Genomic DNA, 12,428 nt, shown 5'->3' with positions numbered 1-12,428 from the left:
TATATCCCAGAGACTCAACTAAAAACACATTAGAAATTGAGTGCTCATTTGAAATTGCAATTTTACCTAACCCTTTTACCTTGCCTTGATTCCCATCACCGAATACAATTGAATCTTGGGAATCCTTATTCTTGACGTAGGAGGTGAACATCTTCTTCTCCCCCGTCATATGGTTTGTGCATCCGCTGTCGATAATCCAGCTTGAACCCCCGGATGCATAAACCTGCAAGGCAAATTTAGGCTTGGGTCTTAGGTACCCAACTCATGTTGGGTCCTACAAGGTTAGTGCAAATATCCTTAGGGACCCAAATGCAAGTTTTGTCTCCCTTGCATTTTGCCCCTAACTTCCTAGCAACAATTTTCTTATCCTTTCTACAAATAGCAAAGGAAGTATTTGAAGCACAATAAATTGTAGAAGGTTCACTCACTACTTTCCTAGGAGCATGAATAATATTCTTTCTAGGCATAGCATTTTTCTTAGACATATGCATAAAGGAAGAACTAGAAGCAAACATGGCATGAGAGTTAAAATCATCACATGCATTATAACTCCTATAAGCATTTCTAGTTTGTCTCCTATCATGATACAAAAAGGCATGGTTCTTTTTAGCACTACTTGCCATAGGGGCCTTCCCTTTCTCCTTGGCGGAGATGGTAGCCTTATGGCTTGTTAAGTTCTTGGCTTCCCTCTTGAAGCCAAGCCCATCCTTAATTGAGGGGTGTCTACCAACCGTGTAGGCATCCCTAGCAAATTTTAGTTTCTCAAAATCACTTTTGCTAGTCCTAAGTTGGGCATTAAGACTAGCTACTTCTTCATTTAATTTAGAAATGCAGGCTAGGTGTTCGCTGTAAGCATCAATGTTAATATCTTTACACCTAGTGCACGCTACTACATTTTCTACACAAGAGGTAGATTTACTAGCAATCTCTAACTTAGCATTTAAATCATCATTAATGCTTTTTAATTTAGAAATTGTCTCATGGCACGAAGATAATTCACAAGAAAGCATTTCATTTCTTTTAACTTCTAGAGCATGAGATCGTTGAGCTTCTACAAATTTATCATGCTCTTCATACAATAAATCCTCTTGTTTCTCTAAGAGTTTATCCTTCTCATTCAATGCATCAATCAATTCATTGATTTTATCAATTTTATTTCTATCCAATCCCTTGAACAAGCTAGAATAGTCTATGTCATCATCATCACTCGACTCATCACTAGAAGAATCATAAGTACTAGCGTTACGAGTGATTACCTTCTTTTCCCTTGCCATAAGGCAAGTGTGATGCTCGTTTGGGAAGAGGGATGACTTGTTGAAGGCGGTAGCGGCGAGTCCTTCGTTGTCGGAGTCGGACGAGGAGCAGTCCGAGTCCCACTCCTTGCCTAGATGCGCCTCGCCCTTTGCCTTCTTGTAATTCTTCTTCTTTTCCCTCTTGTTTCCCTGTTCCTGGTCACTATCATTATCGGGGCAGTTAGCGATAAAATGACCAATCTTACCGCACTTGAAGCATGAGCGCTTCCCCTTTGTCTTGGTCTTGCTTGGCTGCCCCTTGTGACCCTTTAGTACTGTCTTGAAGCGTTTAATGATAAGAGCCATCTCTTCATCGTTAAGTCCGGCCGCCTCAATTTGTGCCACCTTGCTAGGTAGCGCCTCCTTGCTTCTTGTTGCTTTGAGAGCAAACGGTTGCGGCTCGTTGATCGGTCCATTTAAGGCGTCGTCCACGTACCTTGCTTCCTTGATCATCATTCGCCCGCTGACGAATTTTCCTAGGACTTCCTCGGGCGACATTTTGGTGTACCTGGGATTCTCACGAATATTATTCACCAAATGAGGATCAAGAATGGTAAAGGACCTTAGTAATAGTCGGACGACGTCATGGTCCGTCCATCGCGTGCTTCCATAGCTCCTTATTTTGTTGATAAGGGTCTTGAGCCGGTTGTATGTTTGGGTTGGCTCCTTGCCCCTTATCATCGCAAATCTTCCAAGCTCGCCCTCCACCAACTCCATTTTAGTGAGCATGGTGATGTCGTTCCCCTCGTGAGAGATCTTGAGGGTGTCCCATATCTGCTTGGCATTGTCCAAGCCGCTCACCTTATTGTACTCGTCCCTGCACAAAGATGCTAGCAACACAGTAGTAGCTTGTGCATTTTTATGAATCTGTTCATTGATAAACATAGGGCTATCCGAGCTATCAAATTGCATTCCACTCTCTACAATCTCCCATATGCTAGGATGGAGAGAGAACAAGTGAGTACGCATTTTGTGGCTCCAAAATCCGTAGTCCTCTCCATCAAAGTGAGGGGGCTTGCCAAGTGGAATGGGAAGCAAATGCGAATTTGAACTTTGCGGAATACGAGAGTAGTCAAAAGAAAAGTTCGAATTAACCGGTTTCCTTTTCTCGTAGTCGTTGTGGTCGTCGTCCTTTTGGGAAGAAGAGGATTCGTCGCTGTCGTAGTAGACGATCTCCTTGATGCGCCTTGTCTTCTTCTTCTTCCCATCTTTGCGCTTGTGGCTTGAACCCAAGTCGGTAGACTTGTCATTCTTCGGCTCATTGAAGATGGACTCCTTCTCGTTGTTGTCGACCACCATCCCCTTTCCCTTAGGATCCATCTCTTCGGGCGATTAGTCCCTTTTTTGAAGAGAACGGCTCTGATACCAATTGAGAGCACCTAGAGGGGGGGTGAATAGGTGATCCTGTAGAACTTAAACTTATAGCCACAAAAACTTGGTTAATTGTTAGCACAGTTAATGCCAAGTGGCTAGAGTGAAGATCTTGCACACAACGATAATCACAAGAAGTTCAACACAGAGAAGACACAGTGATTTATCCCGTGGTTCGGCCAAGTACAAAAACTTGCCTACTCCACGTTGTGGCGTCCCAACGGACGAGAGTTGCACTCAACTCCTCTCAAGTGATCCAATGATCAACTTGAATACCACAGTGTTATGCTTTTCTTCTCAATATCCCGTTTGCGAGGAATCTCCACAACTTTGGAGCCTCTCGCCCTTACACTTGAGATTCACAAATAAATATGGAGTAAGGAGGGAACTAGCAACGCACACAAGACTCAAAATCAGAGCAACAACACGCACACAAGTCGCAACAAGAGCTCGCAACTCAACTCAAAGAGTACACAACTCCACAAGAGCTCTATATGCTATCACAATGAAACAAATGCGTGAGATCGATGTCTTGGTGCTTAGGAGTGTTGTAGGAATGCTTGGTGTTCTCCTCCATGCGCCTAGGGGTCCCTTTTATAGCCCCAAGGCAGCTGGGAGCCGTTGAGAACAAATCTGGAAGGCCATCCTTGCCTTCTGCCGTCGGGTGCACCGGACAGTCCGGTGCACACCGGACACTGTCCGGTGCCCGATTTATTTCCATACACAGCGCAGTCGACCGTTGCAGACCGTTGGAGATCTGGGAGCCGATGGCGCACCGGACATGTCCGGTGCACACCGGACAGTCCGGTGCCCCCTTCCGACCGTTGGCTCGGCCACGTGTCTCGCGCAGATTGCGCGGCCGACCGTTGGCCCGGTCGACCGTTGGCTCACCGGACAGTCCGGTGCACACCGGACAGTCCGGTGAATTTTAGCCGTACGCCGTCGGCAAATTCCCGAGAGCGGCGTCTTCAGGTCGAGGCAGCCTGGCGTACCGAACACAGTCCGGTGCACCACCGGACAGTCCGGTGCCCCAGACCGAAACAGCCTGTTGGCTGTACACAGCCAACATTCTCCTTTTCTTCTTCTCTCTGTTTCTAACACTTAGACAAGTATATTAGTACACAAAACCAATGTACTAAGGCTTGGAAACATACATTTACTTGTGATTTGCACTTTGTTAATCCATGGGCATAGATTCACATTTGAGCACTTGTGTTGGCACTCAATCACCAAAATACTTAGAAATGGCCCAAAGGCACATTTCCCTTTCAACCCCGGGCTGTGGTGAGAAGTTGAGCAGCACGCTGCTGAATGGTCGGATCCTTCCTCAGTTCTGATTCCCATACCTCCCTTGACAGCACAGTAGGGGATGAAATAGCGGCACATGTGCCCAGTGGGTCATGGATGCGAGACAGCGCATCCGTGACCACATTAGCTCGTCCTGGTTTGTATTCCACCGAGAAATCAAACCCCATTAACTTGCTGAGCCAGTGTTGTTGCGGCGGAGTCACCAAAGCTTGATCAAGTAAAAATTTCAGACTTGCATGATCAGTGCGAACAACAAAGGGGCGCCCCCACAAATATGGCCGCCAATGACGAATAGCCTTCGATAACCCAATTAATTCCCTTTCATAAGCTGCAAGCTTCACATGTCGATCTGCTAGTTTACGGCTATAATAAGCCACTGGATGCCCTTCTTGTTGTAGCACTGCTCCAATCCCCGTACTAGAGGCGTCACATTCAACCACAAAAAGAATATTGAAGTCTGGAAGACGGAGGACTGGAGCAGTTTGGAGAGCATGCTTCAGGCGCTGGAAGGCTGCTGCCGCCTCATCAGACCAGTGGAATTGTTGACGGCGAAGAAGAGTAGTGAGAGGTTCTGCGATCGATGCATAATGATGAATGAAGCGCCGGTAATACCCCACTAAACCCAAGAAACTCCGTATATCTGCCACTGACATGGGAATAGGCCATCGCTCCACATCCTGAATCTTGTTTGGGTCAGCTTCCACACCTTTTGCTGAAATGACATGTCCCAGATAACCCACTGTTGCTTGAGCAAAAGCACACTTGGACTGTTTCAGATATAATTGATGATGACGGAGTTGAGCCAAAACTGAAGAAAGATGTTGCAGATGATCCTCCCAGGAGGGGTTGTATACAAGAATATCATCGAAGAAAACCAACACGAATTTGCGAAGGAACTTAGAGAGCACCTCATTCATTAAGGCCTGAAAGGTAGAAGGGGCATTACACAAGCCAAATGCCATAACCAGAAATTCAAAATGCCCATGGTGAGTGCGGAATGTCGTCTTCTCCACATCTGCAGCATGCATACGGACTTGATGATAGCCCGATCTTAAATCAAGTTTGGTGAAAAATATAGCCCCATGCAACTCGTCAAAGCAGTTCTTCCACTACCGGAATTGGGAATTTGTCTTTGATAGTTGTGGCATTCAGTTCACGATAATCCACACAAAACCGCCAAGAACCATCTGCCTTGCGAACTAGAAGCACAGGTGAAGAGAATGGAGAACGACTGGGCCGAATAATACCTTGTGCCAACATGTCGGTGCACTGACGCTCAATTTCATCCTTCTGGCGGTGGGGATAGCGATACGGCCTTACCACCACTGGGTCAGACCCTTCCTTCAAACAGATGCGATGATCACACTGACGAGAGGGTGGCAGGCCCTGCGGTTCTTGAAACAGATCATCAAATGCAGTCAAGATCTCCTGCAACCGAGGGTCTCTACCCACTACAAGACTCTTCAGATGTACTGGCCGCCCATGAGGTGTGATGCCCTGCAAACTCACGTGGCCCCCATCCAAAGAGAAGGCCATTTGGAGGGAATCAAAATTCCAGTTGATATCACCCAATTTCTGCAGCCACTGCACCCCCAAAACAACATCAAAACCTTCCAAGGGAATCACCAAAAAGGAGTCTGAGAAGATGTGAGTTTGAATGCAGAACTGGACATCTTTCAACCGCCCAAGACATGGCAACCGAGCGCCATTGGCTACCTGCACCTGCTGTCCAGTCCCTGACGATTGTGTGATCTGCACCACAAAAGCAGCATGGCTACTAATAAAGTTATGGGTGCTACCACTATCCACTAAGCCCACCAGACGTTGTCCACCCATGACTACAATGACCTGCATAGTGCGACTGGCCTTCAGACCCTTCATGGCTATAGCAGATAGGGTTGGTTCCTCCTCCAGTGAATCATCCTCTTCACCCTCGCTGAGCACTTCCAAATGGAACAGGCGCTGACAACGATGTCCACGCGAGTAAACCTCATCACAGTTATAACAGAGACCCTTCTCCCTTCGGTCAGACATTTCTGCAGGACTGAGACGACGACGATATGGTGGAGCAGTGGGAATAGTCCCTGAAGTCTGTGAAGCCGTCGTCAATGCTCGACCCCCTTCCAGCTTGGATCCCCCAGGCGCCACCGGGAGGGCACTGGATGACGGCGCCGTCGCCCGATTACTTGCCGATGGATCGGTGCCCGATGCCCAAGATGTGCTACGAGACCCGCGTGACCGCGTGGCCTGGGCCACCTTGGCAAGAAAGAGATCTTCCCGCCGTTCTGCTTCACGAGCCAAACCCATGGCGTCAGCCAAGTCCCGGGGGCGATCCCGACGGACCTCGGCCGCGAGGGTGGACGATAACCCCGCGGTAAAGAGCTCGATCTGATCCTGCCGAGACAACCTTGGTGTGCATGCAAGAAGTCGCTGAAACTCCCTTGCATATACGTCTGCTCGGCTGTTGTGCTGTTTCAAATTGGCCAGATCTCCCAGCGGTCCCGAGGTTGAATGCCATGTGAAGCGCTGCAAGAAGGTGTCATAGAACTCCGGCCAAGAAATGAATTGATCCTCAGTTTCCCAATTGTCCAAAACATCCTGAGCCTCGCCGCGCAGATGCATGCCGGCCATCTGCACCCACTCCTCCCTTGGAATGTCATGCAGCCGCCCATACCGCTCGCACTGACGCAGCCACAACAATGGGTCCTCCGACCCATCGAACAGCGGCAAGTCGTAACGGGGCGCGTGTGGAAACCCGCGACGACCGCCACGCTCACCGCCCATCGCGTCGGCGTCTCGTCCGTCCCGGCGTCCCTGCTGTTGAGGACGGTGCCGGCCGTCCACCCCCGACGCCTCGCCACCCGTCAGCTGCACTGAGTCGGCGACAACCTTGGCGAGCTCTGCTATGTTGGACTGGATGTCCTGCACAGCAACCGCCAGTTGCGCGACCGATGCCTCCAGATGCCCCACGCGATCCTCAGCGGAAGCCATGGGAAGGGATGCACCAGAACCGCCTGAATCCGATACCAGTTGATATGGGTGTTCCCGTTGATAGGAACGAGTTCCAGGCCGCAGCCCAGATCGAGTAGGCTGGGGCGGCACCGGGATAGCTCGCCAGCGACCTATGGTAGCGGTTGACGGAACCACCGGCCGTTTATCGTCGGCAACGCCTGAGACTGGAATTTGTGGAACAAGAATGTCCCTTTTCTCTTCTGCCTTTCTCCCTTTTATTTCCCCACAATCTCTTTCCTAAACATAGAAACTATAGAGCCGTGTAATGCTCAATAAGGTAACTAATGCTACCATTACAAAAAGGGACTATTTGCTACCAAATAATCACAGCCAATCAACTCAGTGTTTCCTAAAATAAACTCTATGCGGCTGGGCCATATCATCAGACGTGTGATTTTCAAGACAGAATCAAATCCCATCTCTAGTGTCTACTTTGATGTTGTGCTACCTCCTTTGCACTTGCATTTTTGCGCGGCAATTTTGGTACTACATTCTCTCTTTATTGGGACTGGCTAATCTTTCCCCTACCTCTAATGAGTCCACTTTTGTTGACTGGTGGGAGAAGGTGTGTAAGCAAGTGCACAAATCCAAAAGAAGAGGCTTTAACAGTATCATCATTTTGGGGGCTTGGTGTTTATGGCTTCATCGTAATAAGGCGGTTTTTGATGGCGTCAGATCTTCCATTCATGGAATAAAATCAGTTTTTCTAGACGAGTTTGAGTGCTAGAGGCTTGCCGGTGCTAGATATCTTGAGGCTTTGGGTCCTGGTGCTGCAATTTTCAGATCAAGGGTTCTATTGGGGGCTTAGTGAAGAGCAGTTGTGTGGGTGTGTGGCCTGCTTTGCTGTTGTCCTTTTGCGTGCTGCTGTTTTCATGCGCAGAAGGAGGCTGCAGTTCTGTGCGTAGCAGGAATTGGTGGTCTTGTGTTTGGCCTATTGTGACATTGTATTTTGATCCATTTTGGACTGTTTTCTTCTCTTAATTTAATGATGCGCAGCTCTCCTGCGCGTTCACGAAAAAAATGTTGTGCTACCTCCCAGATCTGCAAGAATTTCATCTCCTCATGTTACATGCAACTTTTATCCACATCTACTATCCATCAGGAACAAAAGAATTGAGTTCCGCGATATTCCGAGGTGAGATTTTTCAACAAAGCTTACTGGTCCTGAGTCTAGGCTTTGCTGCTACCAGCAATGGAACAGTAGTGTGCAATGTTAGCTCGAAGAGCAATGACCATGAAGCACACTAGATCAGGCGGCGCCCATTCGGGCGCCCTATCCAGCACGAGGAAAGCACCCATCAAGCAAAGGAAAAAATAGGAGTGAGGCACCACTCAGAAATTTCTTCAGAAAGAATCCTAGCATCCTCAGAAATTTCTATATATGTGTAAAGAAGGGACATGTTTGAGGTCATTATCCTCCACTCATAACACAAAATGGTACTGCTTGAACTGGTTACTTAGTCCTCAATTCAGGATCACAAAGTGGAATTTTGTTGGCGTTACTAAGGCATCAACATTTAGGATCATTTTTAACACTCATTACTGTAAGTGACATGGAAGATATACTTCTCCAAAGATTTTTTTTAAATATTTCTATGTAATACAAATTTTAATCCTCGACTATTATTGTGCATAAACCAGACAAAATCTTGTGATAATTTGGTACTTGGACAAATGTTAAATAAATATTGTTTACAGGTAACAATATACAGTACAACGATGCGAAAAGCATGCATATACATGAAAACAAACGGTAATCTTTTTATCATTATCATTGTGAAAAAATGAATGATAAGATGTTTTCTTCAAAACTATATCCTAAACAGTCTCATCTCTATAGTTTATAGACATCTGGTGGCTATATAGACTTTCTTAAATATATTTATCCATTCCCAAGCTAGATAACTGAACAATCGCTACAGATTCTCTTGGAAGCAAATTAGTAGTTTAGTACGCTTGACCAAAAAAAAGGTTGGACAATACAAGCCAACTATGTTTTTTAAAATTAAAATCAAGAGTGAAAGCAACCAGACCACAAACTTGATTGGCGATGTTCAAGAATTAACATGTCCTAGTGCAGGACATTCAAAACCAACCCAGCTTTGATAACTGCAAGTCTACAATATAAGAACATGACCATGCAACGAACAATGTCCCGAAACAGCACCAACAGGAAAGGCTTACTTTGAATCAAATTTTCAATATCCTCCAAGATAGAAAGAAGGTGTTCGGCCAAAGCATCATATACCTCATCATCGACCTTCAAGTTTAACATCAAATTTTATCAGTATGCCAATCATTCAATAGTATAAACATTAATAATGTTCAAAGCTGAGAAGATCAATTGCTTGTAGATATAACCCTTCTGTTTTCAGACTGATTGGTCCAAAATAGAGCTAAGACCTGAAACCATGACGAAGGAACAACTTGGTTATGTTAGAAATCTACACAAAAAAGCATGAGATACCCACAATTTAAATAGAAATAATTCCTAATGTATGTCCTGTTGTCCATAACAGCGAGCAAAAAACTTCCTTACTCATTTGTGTTGTTAATGCACATGGTGCTAGGGTCCTAATTCAGGAAAGATGTACGCAAAAAGAATACAAGGTAGTCTGGTGGTCCTAGTTCAGCAACAAACTTCCAATGAACGTCTCTTTTTTATTTATATAACCAAAATTATTGTGTTTTTATACACTGTATAACATTAGTAGTGATGAAAAAAATTATGATAATTTGGAAACTATCATCAAAATAAAGTATCTACAAGTATGCAATAGCGCAACACGGTTTAAAAGTTACTTGAAATATTGTATAATTTTCGATATCGACCAGATGTTGTATGGCTACACCTACTTCTATTTACCATCTAGTGGGGACTATATGCTTACCAAACGTTTGGGTGCTACAAATCACAAAGAACGAATCCAACAAACTATAGACAATAGAAAATGCTTATGGTACATGCTCTGCATTACCTCTTAACAGATACCAGTTTCATGGGAACTTTTTTTAGCTTGCTAATTTGCTATCAAAATTATTTGTTCTAAACAGCTACCTATTTCCACTAACATTTTGGCTGGATCGATGTTTTAGGTTGCAAATATTTGGATTCTGCCATCCTAAAATCTGAAATGCACTAATCCCTATTGGGACCAGCATTATTTTAGGTACCAGAAAAATGAGGGATAACAACTCCAATTTTTCCCTCTTCGTCAGTTGAAATTAATTTTATTATGCTCATCATGATGAATACAAGGTTTATGAATCTTCCACTTCAGAAGTTGGTTCATTTGCTGTCCTAAGAAATATAAGGACATGTTCGACGACACACTTTTTAAAACATATGGTGACATTACATCTTTATGAAGTCAGTTGTGGTGAACTGTGAGCAAATGTGCTGCTATGCATATTAGTACCAAGGATGAGGCTAGTAGGGGGATGCTATCTTGATGGCTTGATGCATTGAATTTATTATCATTTATGGTTTCAAGCAAGCATGTGTAATATCAATAGATCGAAGAGAAGCAAATAGAACTGAAATGAGTAAGAGGATCGGTTCAGGGAGCGTACCATCTTGGAGATGCGGACGCCTTGGGCGTTCCTGGCTTGCATTGCCTTTATTTACCCCAATTCGACTCATTCATCCCTCTTGCCTATAGCAATATGATAAAATCTATTCCACTTGCTCCCAAACAAAGGGGACAATGTTTTCCTCTATATTTATGTTTGTAATTTGAAAGGACCAAGACGACCATTTTTTACAAAAGGGTCTGCTAGCCATGTGCATTGGATCATCAAATGTGTCACCCCAATGAAGAGTAACAAACAAGATGCACAATTCATCCTCACTATTTATATCATATTTGAAGCATCTCTGATCAATGTTTTTTATGTCACTAAACATATACGCTCGACCAAGCCCTGAATGCAATCGAGGCTCTCTACAAAATCATTTGATCAGCAACAAAGAGGCTTATTTACTCTAGTGTACTAAACTGCAGCACTTACCCTTTCCATAAACAGTGTATAAGGTTTGCTGAATAATTCTTGTAAAACTTTAGAAGTTCAAGTCTGATGTCCAGGCCCCTTGCTAGCTTTAGGTTTAGTCTATAGTGTTTCCCAACTTCCTGATATATTAAATAGAAAATTAGAAAAATCAAAATGACAAATCCAAAACTTATTACATATTTGGGATTAAAAACTCCCATGAATACACAATAATGCATGGCCAGAAGATATCCCTGGATTGTTACCCTGAACTAAGTTCTAACAATCTGAGATCTATGATTCTATAAATGCAACTAATTAAAACCCCAGTGGGTCAGGGGGCAAACCTCAACAACCGGTCCTCTTCATCCTCCTCGAGCAGCACCCGCTCCATCTTCAAAAGCCGAATGGTGCCGCTGGACGCCTGTCGTGCCGCCTCGGTCTGGGAAATTTGGAGGTAGCTGCACCCGAGCACGTGGTCGGCGGCGAAGGGCCCATACGACTGTTTGGGTGAGAGGAGGATGAAGGGAAGGACAACTGGTGGTCGGGAGATGCAAGGCAGCGCAGGCACGGTGCCGGTGGCGGCGCGAGCGAAGAGAGAGGACTCGGGCTGGCGAGGGCGCACGTAGAGAGAGAGAGAAGATGTGTCGCGACAGCGAGCTGCCCGTGGAGGATGCGTGGAGGCGTGTTCGCTGGAGGTGGCGTACGCGACGGCCAGTGGAGAGGGCACGGTGGCGGGGAGGAGGATGACCAGGAGTGATGGTGGTGGCTCGGCTGGGAGGAGGTAGCGGTAGCGCGGCGGCCTCAATCTGGATGCGATGTTGCGAAGGGAGGTGATGGGTGAGGGTGCAGTCTCGCGGGTTGGAGGACGTCGGCTGAGCTCGATTGCATATTAATTTTGGGTCCGCATCTTCAGAGCGAGCAGTGCACGGCCACGCGTCGATAAACCAGTGTCGGAGAGTCCGTGAAACGCGGGCGTGGGCTAAATCCCTAGCGTCTTTTAACTAGAAGAGATGTGAGATTTAGCTGACAGATTTGAGCAAATATTGGGCCTGCAACCTTTCAGGCTTTGTGTAACTGAGCCATCGATGCGAGTTTCTTGTGAAAATCAGAAAAAACGTGGAAATAACTCTTTTTTTCTCTATATGAAAAAAGAACTTGACGATTGGTAGCTAAAATTTCAGAGGGAACAATCCAGCTTTCTTCAGAAAAAAGTCGTGCCCAGTCTCTTCGGAAAACTATATAGCAAAAAAAAAAGTTCAACTAATAACTGAGCATATGATAGTGCCAATGAGTTCCTATTGACATGTAAAGAAAATGGTAGCGACCAAGAGGAACATCACAAGTATCGTCTATTTTTCAGAAAAAGCCTGGCTGCAATTGTACAGAACAGAATGAAAAGAACAACGACAACAAGAGTTGTTCCCAACTAACTTGTCGCCATATTTAAGGAGA

At 45.5% G+C, this 12,428-nt stretch overlaps 1 protein-coding gene across 1 annotated transcript; it reads right to left on the bottom strand.

The window, feature by feature from the left end:
- Positions 1 to 4,144: 4,144 nt before the first annotated feature.
- LOC103654899 (uncharacterized) lies at positions 4,145 to 11,934 on the bottom strand. Its single transcript, XM_020552929.3, has 2 exons — positions 11,321 to 11,934; positions 4,145 to 11,113 (listed from the first exon to the last, which is right to left on the bottom strand). The coding sequence occupies exon 2, from the start codon at positions 6,960 to 6,962 to the stop codon at positions 5,064 to 5,066; it is 1,899 nt and encodes a 632-aa protein (XP_020408518.1). The 5' UTR covers positions 6,963 to 11,113; positions 11,321 to 11,934; the 3' UTR covers positions 4,145 to 5,063.
- Between the last annotated feature and the right edge of the window lie 494 nt (positions 11,935 to 12,428).

The sequence above is a fragment of the Zea mays genome, chromosome 4 (genome assembly GCF_902167145.1).
Source record: "Zea mays cultivar B73 chromosome 4, Zm-B73-REFERENCE-NAM-5.0, whole genome shotgun sequence".
Lineage (NCBI taxonomy): Eukaryota > Viridiplantae > Streptophyta > Magnoliopsida > Poales > Poaceae > Zea > Zea mays.
This window is presented reverse-complemented; position numbering and strand designations above follow the sequence as displayed.

What these genes read in the sequence shown, in the direction of transcription:
- LOC103654899 (XM_020552929.3), bottom strand. Translation starts at nt 6,962, where the DNA reads ATGGCTTCCGCTGAGGATCGCGTGGGGCATCTGGAGGCATCGGTCGCG.